Source organism: Acinonyx jubatus, chromosome B1, assembly GCF_027475565.1.
Source record: "Acinonyx jubatus isolate Ajub_Pintada_27869175 chromosome B1, VMU_Ajub_asm_v1.0, whole genome shotgun sequence".
NCBI lineage: Eukaryota > Metazoa > Chordata > Mammalia > Carnivora > Felidae > Acinonyx > Acinonyx jubatus.
Window position 1 is genome coordinate 129470868 of NC_069382.1, and position 19135 is coordinate 129490002.

The window sequence follows — 19135 nt, forward strand, 5'->3', positions numbered from 1 at the left end:
TTCCAAGAAAAGCTAGAAATTCATTTTACGTATCTTGACTTTTTTATGGTAAGAGACACGTAACATAAAGTTTGCCATCTTTATCACTTTTCAGTGTACAACTCAGTAGTGTTAACTATATTCACATTATTATGCAGATCTCCAGAACTTTTTCATCTTGCAAAACTGAAGCTCTCTACCTATTAAACAACTCTCCATTTTCCTTCCCCCAGGTCCCAGTAACCACCAGGCTACTTTCTGCTTCTACAACTGTGACTACTTTAGATACCTTGATTTTTAAAATGTTGGCAACTAATTAAAGTTTGTACCATTCTGGCTGATCACCCATTTATGACTCCTTATTGGCCATTTATGATGTCTCAAACACTTCAAAAGTTTCAAGAATGCAAAGCCAGCCAAAACACTGTGACATTAACACCAAAGTCAAGGACAAATTGTACAGCTCAGATTGGGCTTTTCTTGTCCTTATTTGTACTCTGAGAAAAGACTAAAGCTTTAAGAATATGCTTTAGATGAATTCTTACCATGCCTGCTTGATGCAAGAACCACATGAGGTAGTCTTCCTGAATGTCCACAAGATTGGAAATCTCAGGAATGTAAAATGTATCATATTCAACATGCTTCACTTTAAGATTTACCTGATGAAGAACCAAATGAGGACAATTAAAACCCAAACAACTGGAAAATGGCTTTCCACAGACTACCTCAGTAGGACATTTGAGCCTACCATCTATTCACCCCTCTCCCCACTGGCTCCTCTCTATACTCACCTTATACAACTTCTCCAAGAGCTTGAGAGCTGCTGTAATATAATTGTTAAACAGTACGGGAATTAAGAATGTCTTTCTTCCTCTCAGTAGGTACACGACTGCACCTTTATAGAGGTTTACCAGCTTCATGAAATATTTTGGGCATACCTGAGACCACCAGTTATCTTTAGAAAGAAAGAAAAGACATGTTTCAGCATGTATTTTTGATCAATTATTTATGTCTTCTGCCTACTAGCTAAAAACTGCTCCGGCTAAAAAATAAACAGTAGTCTAAAATACAGTTTCCCAAAACTGACTTTAAAAAGAATCCATTAAAGCATTTCTGGAGAGCACAAGAACCCCCTAGAGCTTTTTTTGTAAAGCTTGATCTGATTTTTTTTCTCAAAGACTCATTCAGAAGGCCAAGCTAAACATTCAGTTCCAAAGATCCATGTGGACAAGATGTTAAGACACATGTTGCAGGTAGGAGCATTCAGATATCATCATCTTTGCTGCCCTCAACTCTGCCTCCACCTACATCCTGTACCAGGGATGCACAGGACAACACACCCCAGAAGCAGCAGCAGTATGGAAGCCATGCCTTCCCATCAAGAGGCTTCATTAGTTGTAAAACTACTGTTTCTGTTTCTCCCCAAACTGTGCTTTCTCATAACCAGACAAGAAGGCTAGACCACTGGTTTCTATATTGTCAGAAATAAATTCAGCCATACTGAAATACTTAAAGGATGAGATGACATGATGTCTATGATTTTTAAAAAATATTTCAGCAAAAGTAAAAAGGTGGTGGTAAGGGGAACACAGAAAACAAAAAGGGCCAAATATTGATAATCGTGAATTTGTGTGAATAGGTACCTACAGAGTTTTCCACAGTCTGAGATATTCTTTTAAATTTAAATTTCTTTCATTAGAAGTTAAAAACAAGTGTAAAACTAAACAACTCTGATCTCTTTGTACTGTCCTACCTGAAAAAATAAAAATTAAAAAAAACCCTAAACGTCAGGTAAAATTCCTTCAGAGATTGCCATCTCTCTACTTCATAGCCTATTAGAACACCTGAAAAGATAGGCCACGAAGGGCTTTGATCTTAAAAAACCAAAATTAAGGACTAACATATTACTAGTGCTTCCATTATTCTTTGTTTTTATATCTTCTGCAAAGGTAGAAGCAGTATGGAAAAGCCAGTATTCCATCCTCAGGAACACAGGTCTCTTTACTTATGGAGAGACACACTCAAGTAACATCCTAGTCCATTTGGAACACAGAAGTTACTGAGTTGCAATGAACACCTAAAAAATTTACCAGGAAAAAAAAAATGGGAAAAACCCAGGTGACAGACTTTCTGCACTTGATTAATAAAAACATCTCGGGCGCTACTTCCATGAGACACTCTCCAATTCACTGAGGAACGGAAGGTTCTTATCTCAGCAAAGTGTCCGTAGCCTGCAAAAATCAGTGTGGACTCAACTGTCCTAAAAAAGAAAAACAGAACAAACATTTGGTAAGTCTCCACTAGGTCATTTTCTTCCTCTCCTCTTTTGGAGACCTGTGCATCACAACAAACTATTCATTTCACTCCCACCCCCTAAATTAGGTATAGGAGAAAGAGCAACAGATAGACACTAATTCTTGAGGCACTATTAACTACTAGCAAATGTAGGGAGGTGAAAAAATAGTTTAAAGTTAATCTACCTTCGTGAATATTTAAAAATCAAGACGAGTCTGGCATGAATCATTTCAAATAACCTAAATGATGGTTCGATTTGCTCATACTGCAAATATGGCCAGTTAGAAGACAACAGCAAAGAAAGAAAGGTTTGAATGTTAAGGATATTAAATGGCAACAAATAGATTCTCAGATCTCAGTCCACTGAGAGCCAGTGGTCACACCAATGAAATAAAAAATACAAAACCACTGGTATTGATTTTAGCAAATTCACCTAATACTTTGCTGGGGTTTGTATCCAACCGCAGAATGGCCATTGCCAGGGGAATAGTCAATGTTATGTAATACTTGGAATCCTGGAGCAGGGGGAACTCAGGTAGTATTAAATAGATTCTCATGGCTTCAACATCTGGTGGTGAACTTGACAACTGAGGAATCAGGCAACTTTCAAAGCTGTTTAAGATCTGTATGAGAGAAAAGAATACTGAGAAATTCAAACATTGCTGAGATCTAGTTACCTGATCTCTAAATTCATAAGCTTTTCGGTAGACTCTCAACTCCCACTCAGTCGGTATGCACAGAGAATCAACCATGAGCCAGGCACTAGTGGTGCTTAGGAGATACACCAATGGAATGAAAAGTCAAACATCTCCACCTGTGCAGACTTCTCTGGAAGGGCATTTCCTTCAAAAGATTTAAGCTAAAAAGAAAGCTCAAGGTAGGTCAAATTCCCGAAGTGAATATTGTAGAATTAAGATTTATACAAGCTTTATGCCTTCTTATCTTACACTCTTTTGTTTCTCTTTAAAGTTGAATTATTGCAATACAAAAATGCGTTTTTAAGAATATACTCTGAGGGCGCCTGGGTGGCTCAGTTGGTTAAGCATCCAACTTTGGCTCAGGTCATGATCTCACAGTTCGTGGGTTCACGTCCCTTGTCAGGCTCTGTGCTGACAGCTCAGAGCCTGGAGCCTGTTAGGATTCTATGTCTCCCTCTCTCTGCCCCACCCCGGCTCATTCATGTACACACTCTCTCTCTCTCTCTCTCAAAAATAAATAAACATTTAAAAAAATAAAAAAGAAGAATATGCTCTGCAGGAGTGCCTGGGTGGCTCAAGTTGGTTGAGTATCAGACTTTCGCTCAGGTTATGATCTTGTGGTTCATGAGTTTGAGCCCCATGATGGGCTCAATGCTGTCAGCCTATCAGCACAGAGCCCACTTCAGATCCTCTGTCCCCCTTTCTCTGCCCCTCCCCTATTTGGTGCTCTCTCAAAAATAAACAAACATTTAAAAAAATAAAAAAAAGAATACATTCTGCAAATGTATAGAACTTACCTGCTCTAGAATCATGGAGTGCTGGGAGCTCATTAACTTCTCAAATAACACCCTCGTTGAGTTCAGGTCAATCCCAGGGATTTTGGGACTTGTTTTAAAATGTTCATCAATTCTAAACAAAAATTTCAAATGTGTGTTAATAAAAGAAAAACAAAGCAAACACTCTGTTGGGAATTAGAAGTAGGGAGACAAAATAGGCTATCCATACCGATCAGATTTAAATCTGACCCAGCAGACAAGCTGTGTAAAAATATTACACTTTAAGGAAGCCCAACAGAATCAAGCTCTGGATGGAACCCCTTTTCCAAAATGATCTTAAAGTTTTCAAGTGTTTTTTCCCTTCAATTCAAAGTACAAGCAAGTCATCATTTCGACTTGAGATTATCTTGAAACTTATAAGCAGAGTGTTATTTCCATGATTTACTCTTGTGTGTTTGCCTTTCTCTGTAATTATGGTACACTGAACTAGATGTAGAGATGCTGTGCCTAGGTGCATAAACACCCCCTGTGCAAACTGGCCCAATCATCAACAAATGACAGGTAGAACAAAACTCCTTGTTTAAAACTTTTCTCAATAAAGTGTTGTTAAAAAAATCAAATCCACAACAAATACAAAGTTAACGTCTTACACAAGGGATACAATTACATACACCTAAGGACTAATTTCACTGATACTGTTTTTAACTTCCTAGCAACTAATCGTTTTTCCTAACTTTATATAAAGTCATAGCCTTTTTGAGACTTAGAATGTCTCTTTTAAATTCCCACTCTTGAATATACCAAATCTATTAACTACAAAATAACTTTCTATTTGCAAAATAGACTTCTGTTGATGGGTAATGGACACATCTAATAGTTTTAACACTATCTGACAGCAATGCTGTAACTTCTAAAAACAGAGAGTTTCTAACATTAAAAAAACAACAACATATGCATTGAAACCTAAATGGTCAAATCAAGAGATGCTTGGGCTTTGTTTGTTGGGTCCTTTGTTGTTATTGCTCTAAAAATAGATCTACCCCAAACACAGAAATTAATTCTGGTGTCCTATATGTAACCTTCTATATGCTTAGAGGTACTTTCTGTCACGCTATTAAGAAAAAATAAAACATTTTATCTAAATGTATTTATTCTTTGCAAAAATGGTCTTTTACTTCAATCGGTTTCCTGTGAGGCATTGTTCATAAGCTATATAAGCAGAAATCCTGAAATAGTTCAGTTGTCAGTTAAAAAAATAAAGGCCTTATCCACCTCTCTATGGAATTCATGATCCTAAGGATGAATAACCTAACAAGTCTGGCGAAGAGCCATTCCCAACCTTCATAAAAGCTGTCCTTCTAGAACAAGGTTTCTCAACCTTGGTGCTATTGACTTTTGGGATCAAATAATTCTTTGTTGGGTGGACAGGATTGTGAGGTGCTTAGCAGCATCCTTGGTCTTGGCCCACTAGATGCCAGTAGTATACCCTCCCCCATTGTAACAACCAAAAAATGTCACCGGACATTGCCAAATGTCCTCTTAGAAGATAAATCAGCCTGGTGGAAAACCACTTCTAAAAAACCAACATCAGCACAATCCCTAAAGGAAAAAGCTAAATATTAAAGCTGAAATAAACTGGATGAGCTCATTCCAGCTGCCCTAATGATACAAACAAATGACTTGGCAATCTCTAGCTGTAACAGAAGAAAAGTTTCTGAGATGACCTCTTGCAACCCAGTTAGGGACATCATTTTTTGGTGGGGGAGGGAGTGGGATTCACATACAGAACTGAATTCTAAGTTCTTCTTGGGATTTCATTTGCCTGGTCACTGACAAAAAGGATTGAGAGATGGTCGAGAATTGGGGTCCCCAAAGATCAAAACCCGTGACAAAACCCTTCTGCTGCATGAGGTTCTTCAGGGGGATACCTGCAGAAGGGATAAGGCCAAGCAAAGAAACACTATTTTACTACCTGGAAATTCAGTCCGAATAATCTCCTGGTGAACTGGGCTAGCCCTAAGTCCAAGGAACTCCTGAAGCTTCCTTGGAACACCCCCTGAGCTCACTGGTTTTGAGAAAAGAAAAATCTATGGGGAAAGCAAACCGATGAAACCCAGGAGATTAAATAATTAAGAATTTAAGAACAAATACAGTGCACATGTGGGGATACCATTTTAGAAAAACCTGAGAAATCTTACTATTGATTACACCAACTCTTTCTGAGATAGTCTCTATGCTAATCTGCTGCTTTGCCAACCAGGCATGAATCAGCATTGCCCTTCCTGACACCCTCTCATTCATCATTATTAGGCATTCCAAGTTTTACACAAATCATCATCAGTGAATTAAGGCCAACCACCATCAAAGAGAACAGAAGTCTTTCACTGCCTTTGCTAAGTAAGTATTTGCATCACATGTGGGTATTTTTTTAAGATTCTAAATCACTTACTTTTTTTCAAGAAAACTTCCATTCCAACAGGCTGCAGAAGATAATATCTGAACAACACCACTGCTCAGAAAGAAAAAGGTAGGCAAGCCTTTAATAATTACAAATAAATGGCTACTCAAGCCTCAATAATAGATTAGTCATCTATTCCAGGGTTTCATTAATAGCAGCTCTTTCTTACCCAGATGAAGCCTTGGAAAACGTACATTTGCTGTAGAGAAATATTGTGTCACATCTCAAAATAGACAAGTACTTAAGTTTTCCATAAGTCATGTTAAAATCAAAAGTACCAAAGCTACTGAAAGAACAATTCTTGTACCTGATAATGATCTCGAACAACCTTCTGCCATCAACTAAGATACTCCCAAGCTCATCTCCCAACACAAACAAAATATAATCAAAAAAGAGATGTTGAGCTCTTATCTCCCAAACACAGAAATTGTCTTTGCAAATTAATAAGTAAACAACCACTGCCTTCTATTTTGTTTCTTATCTGAGAAAGAAACTGAAAATAAGTGAAGTGAGTGTTTATTCCTATTACCTAGATAACAGAGGCTCTGGGAAAATAGCTAGTGTCTCAAGACCCAGAATGAAACTGCATGTGAAGAGTCTTGGACCCTCTCATCTAGTATATAGAAAAGGGAAGGAATACAACAAATACATGGTTAAGGAGGGGGTTGCAATAACTTCTGGGTCAAGAATGGTCTTTAGAGATAACTTCTTCCATCCCCTCATTTTATAAATGAGAGAACTGGGAACTAGTAAACTGTCAAGGTCCCAGGAAAGCGGAATCCATCCTGCCCCTCTCATGATGAGTCTAGTCCCCTTCCCTCACCCCCACATCCTTCTAGCCTGAATTCCTCATCAGACCCACCTAAGGTTAGAGAAATTCTGAGGCCCGCCATGAGCTGCTTAAGGGCATTCTCAATGATCCCGGTGCACCCCAAAGTTTAGGGCCCTGGTCATTTGCCCTACTATACTCTATGTCATAAAGAAGATATACACATTTCAGTGTACAATGTACACAGAACATGATTCATTCATTCCCAAATATTAGATGGCAGAAAAATGAAAATACTAAGGAAAGTCAATGAAAATGTATAAAAATGTGCACAAAAAAATTTCTCCTTTAAAATAAACTGGATAAAAGGCATCAATCCTTTTTACTTTATTTTCTCAATTTGGCATTATATTACCATCTCGACTAATCATTCTGAATGTGAAAATGCTAGAAATTATTCAGGTTAGGTAAGCTAACATTTGTCTTACTTTTGGGATGCTTTGGGATCCACATATGAAGAAACTCTTGATGTTAAACCATAAAACTGAGCTTTTTTAACATAAAGGCCAACCCATGCCTTCATCAGTCAGGATTTTTAAGATCTGAATAAGGTAAGGTTAAGGGACACACTCTGAGAGAATGGGGGCAAAAATTATTATGTTATCTGGGGCTAAGGACACCAAATCCTCAAGAAATACGTGCCAGAAAAACAAAAACAATAAAAAGATTCCCTAAAATGTAAAACTCCATTCATAACCTCAATACAGAAGTAGGGGAAATTACTGAGCTAAAGGATTCCAACGTACTCTGGAAAAATGAAAATGAAAACAAGCAGCCACATACTTGATTGTATTTGCATTGTTGTGTTCTGAGAGTTTTTGTCTCCAAACTGCTATGGTTTCATCATTTATTAGACTGGTGTAATGTGCTTGGTTCATCGTCCTAAAGTCAACAGCAGGGGAAGAATTCTGGAGGATTAAATATAACAGTAAAAAAAGAGAAATTATGTAGGTTGGATCTCTTCTCTTTCTCCTCATATATTCTCAGTCTTGTGTTCACAGGAGCTGGGGTGTGCTGCCCACACCCCACTCTACACTCCCTGAGCTGCTGAGAGCGTAAGCTCCCAACAGCTCCCAGCTGGGCTACACTCCGAGAACTGCCCTTGGCCACTGCTTCATCCCTCTAACGTCCAGGGGCAGGTAGAGGTGTAGTATAAAGGCTTAGCCTCCTTGCCTCCACTCAGGACTGGCTGAAGAGCCATCCTGACTTCAGAGCTCCCGAGGAGACTGGCTTAGGCCTCTGTTACACAGATCCGCAGTCTGTCCCTGCAGGCCCAGGGCTGCCTCCTTCATCCCTAAATAGATGCCTTCCTACCACACTCCCCTGAAAGACTGTTTCAACATAAATCTCAGTCTCACAGCCTGTTTCCCAGAGAAACAAACCCAATATGGCTTTTCCACACTTCATTCCCCTCTGCTTTGAATCACTGTAACATCAAGGCTTTTAAGGTATTGATCATTTGCCATAACTAGTCACACAACTCCAACAAAATGTATTATTAAAAAGTTAAGTTATAATCTATATTGCAAATAATCTATGACAATGTAATGACTCTTAATTTCTTGTTCCAGGTATATAGTTATACATTTGTAAGGAAGGTGCCAAAAAGGACATGTCAACAATGGCCTCGACAATTCCAAATGCTACAAGCATTATACATCCTTTCTTCAGTGAGATTTTAAAAAATATAAGCACTTTTGTTTTCTATAATTTATCTTATTCAACTGATATTACCCAAAACCTATTCTTGATCTAGAACTAAGAAAAAGTTGAAAGTGCTTTATACCCTCCATAACTGTCACTAGAAAAGAGGGAAAAGGTTATATTAAACCATTCATCCATCAATTCATAACATGATTATTTTTTCCTCCTTTGTACCTACACATGAAAATACAACTTCCAAAGTAAATTTTCTTTGTTACTTCCCCCGTAGTTGTAAGATATTATATAATAAGGGGAAAGGAGAAAGGCATATAACAAATCACACGTTTGACAATGTTTCTGATCATCTGGGTCTTGATAATCATTTTATTAAAATGGCCACAGACATCTAAGAGAGAACAAATTCATCTTGAATGACACAGAGAAAAATCATAAGACAAAGTAGACACTTGAACACACACATGCAAGACTGCCTCTTCACCCTAGTCTTAAAACCACGGGTGTTATCTAAATTTTAATTACTTTCCTCATTTACAGTGGTAGCTGAACAGAGACTCTAACATATACTTACAATAAAACATTTCACGTGGAACTACTTTCTCATTCTTCATCGCATGTCCAATAAACTACAGATGTCCTGAATGAAGTATAATCTCAGAATCACTTGAAGACTCAAGAAAAGGATATGAATTTTCTGTGCCTTCTAATTATACGTAGGCCGAAAAGAAAAAACAAACTGACCTAGGATCAACTTTTCTCAACTTTGGATCATGAGAGCTTTCAAAATCTTGATGGCCAAGTCACACTCTAGACCAATTAAATCAGAATCTCTAGAGACATCAGTGTTTTTTAAAAGGCCCCTAGCTGATATCAATGGGCAACCAAGGTTGAGAATAACTGTTGGGAAAGAGAGAATTATGTTACCTACAGGTGCACATGCACCCTAACATCCCAACATTCCTTATTCAATCCTATCCAGTGAACAATAAGAAAGGAAAAAAAGGGGCTATGGTTTGCATTCACCAAATTTCCAAGACGTGGAATCAAAGGTAGTAAAACAGTATCTATACCCAACTCCTCCCCTTCCTTCTTCTACCTCAGACCTAGCATTCACTGAATAAGCTGTGTTTATAGAAATGGAGACCGTCACTACACAGATGCTTTTCTCTTAGGTCTTTTAAGTGATTCTTCAAGTGTGATGGTAACAGGGTAAACACATGATTTTATCAGTCTCTGTATCTAAACAAACATCTATGCTCAAGTAGAAGTGCACAGGCTTCAGTTTTAAAGAGAAAGAGCAACACCTTTCTAGATAATAGTCTGTTTTTAGTTTCTTCTTTGTTATCTTACATTTTTAATGCATACCCCTCTTACCAGTGGTTTAACCTTTAATCTGCCCTATTTCTTTAACCTTACATTATTTTAGATTCTTTTCATCAATGTTTTGTTTTCCAGTCCCAACAGTGTTAAGTACAATAAATTTTAAATCCAACTACTTAGATCAGGTACTGTATTTATAAAAGTAGTAAAACTAAGTTTTTATGTTAACTTTCACAGGAAAATTAAAGTTGGACAATTTTATTCAAGTCAATTCCTAGGGAAATGAATACTTCAAACTCTAATACTTATGGACAAAAAATTATTATCCTTCAGAGAGATTTAGTGCTTTTCATATTTCACTTTACTCGCATTTTGAAGAAACAAAAAAGCATCTCAGTTTTCCAAGATTTCTCTGTGAAGCACTGAAGCCAGGCCTAAAATAGGTCTAACACAGCAGTTCCAAATCACCCCAGATGGTAGCACTAAACAGAACCTTCTCCAGGCTCCTGACCTGCAAAATATCTAATTGACCACTTCCACTGTCCAACCTGAAGCCACAGACTCCAGCACAACCTCTTCTACCACATCATAAAATTATACTGACTAGAAGGCAAGAATATTGTGTATTTAAAGATGGCAAAGTATCAGTCGAATGGGGAGAATTTCCAGGACTCATAGGGCCCTTGTCTCCACAGCTCCTCTTTTCCTCCCAACCAATTCTGATTCCTCTGTCATCATGAGTAACCCTTCCCTGCTCTTCATGAGAGGATAAGAATCAATGCATGATACATGGTTGGTCCTCCGTATATGCTTCCTGAATAAAAGCGGGTGGGCGAGGAAGAAGAGAGGAGAGAAAGCACAAAAATAAGGAAGGGAGTGCAGGGCAGAAAACAAATCTGTGCCCCTGGTTTCAGAATGACTTCCCTTGTCCAAGAAGAACGGAATCAATTAAAAGCTCTGTCATAGATACTGGACCACTTTCTCTTCTCCCTTCAACCCTGAAAAGATACTGGAATGTCACTCTTCCTGACTTACCCACTACAGTGACATTGGAGACAATCTGAAATTTTAGTGTGGTGCTGTGAGCAAATGATAAATGATAAAGGATATCTGAATACTGTATCATCTCTTTTATATTTTGCATATACTCAATCACATCAAACACACCCACTAAATTTTCAAATACCTAGCATTTGTTGCTACTTAACAGGGAAGAAATGGAAAGTCAAATAATAACAAAGTTATTACAAACTCTCTGGGCCTCCTTAAATATCTTTTGGAATACAGACATAAACAAATAATTTTACATTATAAATCAGAATCCTACGATTAAAATACCAGAAAAGTTATTGGTACTTCATGGAAGCAAAATAGAGAGAATGTCTTCAAGTTCTAGTTGGCTTACCTTAATAAGATAAAATTGTTAGAAACAAAGAGTAACATTGCTCTCATGTAATTGTTTATAACAATAAACATTGGTTCACCATTATTCCATCCCCAAAGAAGAGTGAAAAGAAATTTTACCTCATATTTGGAGCAAAGTACGAAAGTTTGGTCTCCTCCAGAGAAGATCTGCTTAACAATATGATATTTAAAGCGATCTGTCAAAAAAAATTTTCAACAGCACATTTTTCAGTAATTAAGCTTTTTCCATGATCCCCTTTTCTAATATTCCAAAATACGCTTCAGACTAGTTTCCTATCCATTTTATTTATATCAGAGAAGAAACCTTCTCGCCTGGCTCTCTGCCCAAAACTGTTTCTACTTCGATTAAAAATAAATGTATAAAATGGTATCCCCCACTCCAACCCTACCTCCACCCCCTCCCTAACTGCCAGCTAATCCTGACCTCGTTTCTATTTTTCATTCTCATCTTTCATGCCACTGACCTGAAATTTTAAATAGTCACTACTATCAACAGTAACATGCCTAAGAAATAATCCAACATCAGAGTGTGGTGGTCTCTAGCCCCTTCAGGATGAAGCTTGTCATGTAAGGACCTCCATTTCCTACTCCCTGCTTTATCTTCCATCACACCATATCCACGGTGACTTTCCAACACCACCACATTGCTTTCATTGCTAACAGACCACACTATTCCCTACCTCCACATCTTTTCCTTCCACCACCACCCCCCGTGCACACTGTACTCTCCATGATGGTGCCTCCTAGGGCGAAGTTGCAACGGTGCTCCTGGAATTGTGCGATTCCGTGGTACTCACCACTGCCCACTCCCTCACAGTCCTCTACCTGGCTAACTCCAAATCATCCTTTAAGACACAGCTCAAACTTCCTCTAACCGGAATACTCCTTGATGCCTTCCTCTGTGCTCCCATATTACCATGAAGGTTCCTAAAACCACAGCATTTACATAATGAATTGAAATTTACCTACTTAACATTATAAAATCATCCTGGCAAACATCCAAACACAAATTTATGATCACATAAATTAGGTCGTAATGAAACTTTAAGAATTTGTGGTTCCAAATTAATTGATACAACACTTGAGTTTTTAAAATTGGTATATTTCTTAAACACATGCATTCCTAGCATGACTACAATGCCTTGGGGTAAAAGAAATTCTCAAATGACAGAGAAGAGGACAACTAGCCATTCCTTCACTGTGGGGAACATCATCAAAACCAAATTTTGTTTATTTTATATTGTAAGTTCCACTACATTTTTAGATGCTCATATATTCATTCCATACATCTTGACTGACTGAGAAGTCTGTGCCAGGCCTTGTGCTATATGTCAAATTTACAAAAAGGAAAAGACTCAGTCCTTGCATTGAAGTTATAAACCAGCAGAAAACTTATGGTTATTATTGTTTAAAAAGAAAATCCTAATCAGGGCACTTGGATGGCTCCACCGGTTAAGCGTCCAACTCTTAATTTCAGCCCAGGTCATGATCTCACAGTTTTTAAGACTGAGCTCCTCATTGGGCTCTGTGCTGACAGCATGGAGCCTACTTGGGATCCTCTCTCTCTCCCTCTCTCTCTCCCCTTTCACTGCTTGCTCTCTCTCAAAATAAATAAAAATAAACATTTTTTAAAAATCCTAATCAAGCCATAAGTCACTTTATAGTCTTCAAAATCGAAGTTATTATTAAATCACACTTCTTTTTAATGGCTCTCCGGCTCCATGTCAGCCCCTGGATTTATTATTTCAAGCCACTCATATAGAATGACTGCCTTATTTGGATTTCCAATGAAATGGATGTTACGTTATTTAACTTATTTTTTTAAGGGAAGAAAAAAAATGGCATAAAAAGAAATCATGTCATGTTATGACCAGAGTAGCAAAAGTAAAGGTAACACAGCACAAGCATAAAGAGCACAGGCTTTAGAATGAGGCAGACCTGGGTTTAATTCCTGTCCCCAGAATCTATGTAATCTTGGGCAAGTTACTTAACCTCCTTAAGACTCAATTTCCTCATCTCCAACATAGGAATCATAACCACCAATTCTTAAGGTTGTTTTTGGTGCTTAGCTTAAGTAATGGAGCTTGGTTAAGCATTCAATAAACATTAACTTTCATTATCAGCAATGATAATAAATAAAATTTATACACCACCACCAAGGTCTTTAGGGCCAAAGTAACACTTTTTGCTTGATCTCAATCGAGATCTCTAGGATCTTAATTATAAGGCCTCATGCATAGTAACTACTCAAGTATTTGTTGATCAATGTTAAAAGAATATATCTCATATTTATTTCCTCCAAAAGACTTCAAGGTAAAAAACAGGTATGTGTTCTATAAAAATTTTTTATCACTTAAAATACCATTAAATTCCAATGAAAATCACTCTTACCAGCTCTGGCTGAAAGCTGGCCACTATGGGCAGCCCAGTAACCTTTCACAGGGGATGGGCACTTAACGTTACAAGTGTGTCCCGTTCCCAATTGACCTCTTGCTCCACAACCGAATGCATAGATGAGTCCAGAAGAAGGCACGAAGGCTAGAGTGTGTTGTCTGGGGAAAAATAATTTAAAATAACTTACCAGCATAGTTTCTACTAATAGGGATATACACTCAGACTCTTTTAACCACCACATGTGAGCACAGCAATACCTAGGGATGCCCCTAAGAAATCCTACCCCACATTTACATGTGACTGTTTGCAAGCAAGCAGCAGCTGGCTCTCCATAATGCTGCCCTTCTCTGAGACTCTAGGCAACAAGAAGGATGGGCAAGACTTAGAAAAGGCTGCATGGCCTGCTGTATTTGGCCTGTGGGATGACAGAGAAAAAGCAGGGTGGACCAGGCAAAATTTCCAAGAAGTTCTTTGAGGCTCTCTCACTTTCCTTTCTTCATGTCTTCCCCCCTTTCCTACCAGTCTTTATCCCAGAAGAAACCTAATGTCCCCAACTTGATCCACTCATCTCAAACCCATCCTTGTCACACACTGCTCAGATTAGACTCTCTCCAAACTTTCCCCATAGGTGTGTATGCAGTTAAGATTTCTTAAGATACTGATCCATATGCTTGGTCACGACAAAGACAAAATTCATTTCTGGGTCTTAATAGACACTAGGAAGCTCTGAGGAGCACTCACCGGCCACAAGCAATCTGCGTTACTTCACTGCCCATCAGCTCCAGAACTCTTCTTGGATTAACCTCATCATTCATGGAATCATGTCCAAGTTGCCCACAGGAACCAGCACCAAAGGTAAACACACCTCCACTCTAACAAGGGACAAATACCACATGACCGCACTGTATCTCTGAGTTTGAGTACACTCCTCTAAAAATCTCTGTATGCAAAATTCTTATCACAGCAGTCTGTACAAGAACACTACACTCACATGATCCTTCACCCAAATCACATCTTTAGTATTTTCATTAAATAAAAAATAATAATAATAAAGGAAATTAAAACTATATCTTTATGGAACAAAGCACTGCTCAAGGGAATAGGCGCCATTTTTAAATTTCGAAAGTTGTTTAAAAGTACAATGATGTGTTCGGAAGCAAACAAAATAAGGAGAAACAGAGGTAGATGACATGGCATGATTTTGCACAATCATTCGTATATAATAAATTAAATGCTCCACAAACTCCTTGGTGAGTGAGCTACTTTATTCCCTGCTGTACTTGAATAAATGCTAAGACATTTTAGTAAAGTGAATCTATAACAGTATTTGTTCAATGTAAAAATACATTTTCATTCTCTCTAGATATAACTGTTTTAGATGAAATAAGTTGATAATTTTAAAACATTAAGTACATTGCTCTTTATTTTTCACATATTTAATTGTTTTACAGGAACAAAAAATGTTACTATATATTTTAAGATTATATTGAACTATTTTTAAACACCATCACTATGCTAAAAAACGCTATCAAAAATAATCAAGTAATAATAATCATCTGTGTCATATCTAGCACCAAAGAAAGCATCACAGAACAAACCAGAACACTCTGAGTCCCTTACTTTTGTGAGGACTGCTGTGTGTTCTTCTCCACAACTAATATAGACGACTTTTTGGGTTCGTAAGAGTTTCACGTGGCAAGGAGACTCTCGATCTAAAATAAGAGAAAAATCAGAATGTCACTACCATTTTGTCTTTGAGATGAAATATCAAACACAGCTATCTAGACATGAATTTTGGGTCCCCCTGGATTCCTGACTCACATATTCTCCTTTCTGCCTCCACATCCACTGGAATGTCTAGCAGATACCATGTTTTTTTAGGGTTATTTATTTTTGAGGGGATAAGGGGCAGAGAGAAAGAGGGAGAGAGAGAGAATCTCAAGCAGGCTATGCACTACCAGCATGAAGCCCGATGTGAGGCTTGATCTCAAGAACCATGAGATCATGACCTGAGCCGAAATCAAGAGTCTAACACTTGACTGAGCCACCCAGGCATCCCAGACATCTCGTTTTTAATACATCTAAAACCTAACTCATGGTTTCCCCACACTTTCCAACTCTGCCCACTCTCACCGCACGCACCACACACACACATGCACACGCGTGCACGCACACACAGTTTCCCTCATTCCATAAATGGTACCTTTATCTTTCTAGTTCTCTTTTTATTTCAAACCACACACCCAACAATGTGCAAAACCAACTGGCTCCGCCTTCAAAGTATATTAAAATCCAACTTTATTCCCACTGTCTCCAAACTGGTCTTCTAGCCTCCCCTGGACCCGTGATAGCCAAAGTGAAATTAGATCACTCTTCTCCTCAAAACCTCCGGTGTCTTCCCCTTTCACTGAGGGAAGCCAAAATCTTTCCTTTGCCTTATAGGGCCCTGCGTCACTGGGCCTATACTGCGTCTCTGATCTCCAGCTCTGCTACTCTTCTCCCCTCTCATTTCACTCGAGCACACCATCTATCTTCCCACATCACAGCCTCTATACACCCTGTTCCCTTTGACTGCAGGGCTCTGTCTGCTCAAATATCTTATCAAGCAGACCCTCCCAGGAAGGCTTATGTAAAACAGGTTAACTCTTCTCTCAAACCCTCTGACATACTATATATTTACTGGTCTGTTGTTTACTTCTGCCCACTAGCATGCAATCTCCACTAAGCCAAAGGTATTATCTTTCTTGTTCACTGTTGCACCCTTAGTACCTAACATGGGTCCAGCACATAGCAGACTCTCAAGAAGCAGGTGTTAAACAAATAAGCTGGGCTTTTGAAAAAAAAAAAAAAAAAAGAGAGAGAGAGATACATATAAAGAGTTTGCTTACCTTCTTCATCACTGAGCCCTAGCTGCCCTGCATTATTCATCCCCCAGCCAAAAACTGCTCCTGAGAGAGACAGGGCAAAGCTATGAGCTCCTCCTGCAGCCACCTGAGCCAGGGGGATGCCCTCCAGGGACCTCACCCTCTGTGGGCTAGCCTGGGAGGGGAACTCCTTCCCCAGGCCCAGCTGCCCATGGCTATTCTTTCCCCAGGTGAAGAACTGACCATCTGAAATAAAAACAGGATAACTAGTATTATGAGAAATGATACAAGTTCCATTCACAAAAATAACCTCATTAGAACAACATAGTTGCCCAGCAGAGTCATTTGTTAGTTGCTCCCCTTCAACGCACCAAACTCTCCTGAGAGCGAGGGACAGACACTTCATACTATTAAGACTGCCAAAACCAAAACTCCCACTTGTCATGACAACAGAGAGATAAACTGAGTCTTACTGCCCTTTAAAGGCTATGAACATTTACACAAAGAAAAAATTAAATGTTTACGTCAATTCAGTTTTGCATAGGCCAGTTACCAGGCTTAGATCCACTAAACAAGCTGAACTAGTTCTAACCACACCAAGATCATGAAACCCAGGGCTCATAAGGTCCAGCTTCTACCTGGACTATCTCACAGAGGATCAAGCACATGTTGGTACCAACTTCCCCTCAAATTTATTCTAACATGGAATGCATTATTATTTGCTAGCTTAGGTTTCTCTAACACCTTCTTTTTCACTTATTTAGAAGCTTGATAGTAGAATGTAGCTTGACTGTAGCTACAAAAAAACAATCTTCTGTATGTTCAAGAGCACTGAGGTTGGGTCCTTCCTCCTACTCATCCTCCCCTGAGAGCACTGATGACCACCTTCTTCATTGTCCACACTCTGAGAAAAGCTGCACAAAGGCTGTCTGAGAAATGCCACTGTCCAACAGCACTGCACAGACCCTAACCAGTTAGTTAAAGGTGTCCGGTAAGATAACATCACCTATATATGCAAAGAGAAATGTTTCCCAAATTAACATAATGTTAGCATAATATTTCAATGTTACATTACCAGCTGCAAGAGCCAAGCAATGCCAGTTGCCACAGGAAACTTGTAATATCGTCTGCTGGTTCAGTTTTTGTATTAACCTGAAACAGAAAAGGTTTTCCTCTTAAGAGGCATGCACAATGATCAGGAATATTCCCAACAGTTGTAATCAATAACATCTTTCCTAGAAGACTTTTAAAAATCAAATACATGATCTTACATGATATAATTCTACTAGTTCTTTCACCAACCTCCTAGGTTAGGAGTTACTGTTAGGCAGCTACTGTTAAAAAACAAAACGAAACAAAATAAAAAACATGTCTGCACTTAAACCGACTACCATAACTCTGTTAATTCCCACCTTCTCATCTCCAATTGAGGGGCAAATGGAGTAAGTTATGGAACAGAGATGCCCAGGAATATGGCTGGTGTCTAAATGGTTTTTAAAATGAGGGCAATGCCATGATCCAGCAATCCCACTTCTGGGTACATATCTAGAAGAATTGAAAGCAGGGTCCCAAAGAGATACTTGTAGACCCATGTTCAGAACAGCATTATTCACAATGGCCAAAAGGTAGAAGCAACTCAACTGTCCATCAATAGATGAGTGGAAAAACAAAATGTCATATATTCATACAATGGGATATTAATCAGCCTTCGAAAAAATGGAAACTCTGACATATGCTGCAGTATGGGTGAAACTAGAAGACATTATGCTAAGTGAAATTATCCAGTAACAAAAGGCAAATATCTTATGAATACACTTATGAGAGATATCAAGAGTACTCAAATTCATACAAATCAAGTCTGATGATGAGAAACAGGGAGTTGCTGTTTAATGGGTAGACTTCAATTTTTGCAAGATAGGTTTTTACAATTTATGGAGACTGTTCATATAACTATGTAAGTATACTTAACATTACTGCACTACACACTTAAAAATGGTTAAGATGGAAAATTTTATGTTTGGTGTATTTTACAATTTTTGTTTACCACAATTTTTAAAAAATAAGGGCAAAACCCAAATTCCCTAGGATGATAAAGAGGAAAATCATATGAATACATTTCAAATCCTGCTCCTCTGCTTGCTCATGTGAAAGACAGGGACAAGAACAGTACTTATCTTACAGGTTGTGGTAAAAAAATAAATGAAAAAACTCCATGCAACGTGCCTGGTGCTGCCCCACAGAATTGGGCACCTGGGAATATCTCCTGTTCCCTATTGTAACAACTTGCAAGTTGCCATGTTCCTCTGCATTAAGTCTATGCCAACGGAACAAAGGAGTCAGATGGACACGCCCTCGGGAGAGGGGTGTCTTAGAATATAGATGCCCAGTGGGGAAGAAATTATTTAGAGTGGCAAGGACATATTGTTTTTGTTAAT

The 19135-nt window shown here is 38.5% G+C and overlaps 1 protein-coding gene across 2 annotated transcripts in view; it reads right to left on the bottom strand.

The window, feature by feature from the left end:
* The window catches only part of HERC3 (HECT and RLD domain containing E3 ubiquitin protein ligase 3), a 110504-nt gene that overhangs the window by 36808 nt on the left and 54561 nt on the right, over positions 1 to 19135 (bottom strand). For both annotated transcript variants that reach the window (XM_027060719.2, XM_015073639.3), the window contains exons 5-16: positions 17776 to 17852; positions 16725 to 16946; positions 15457 to 15548; positions 14578 to 14708; positions 13834 to 13994; positions 11542 to 11618; positions 7819 to 7943; positions 6198 to 6257; positions 3770 to 3881; positions 2708 to 2897; positions 771 to 934; positions 525 to 638 (exon numbers count right to left, since the gene is read on the bottom strand). In XM_027060719.2, coding sequence (XP_026916520.1) covers positions 525 to 638; positions 771 to 934; positions 2708 to 2897; positions 3770 to 3881; positions 6198 to 6257; positions 7819 to 7943; positions 11542 to 11618; positions 13834 to 13994; positions 14578 to 14708; positions 15457 to 15548; positions 16725 to 16946; positions 17776 to 17852 — 1525 coding nt within the window. The remainder of the gene's footprint in view (positions 1 to 524; positions 639 to 770; positions 935 to 2707; positions 2898 to 3769; positions 3882 to 6197; positions 6258 to 7818; positions 7944 to 11541; positions 11619 to 13833; positions 13995 to 14577; positions 14709 to 15456; positions 15549 to 16724; positions 16947 to 17775; positions 17853 to 19135) is intronic.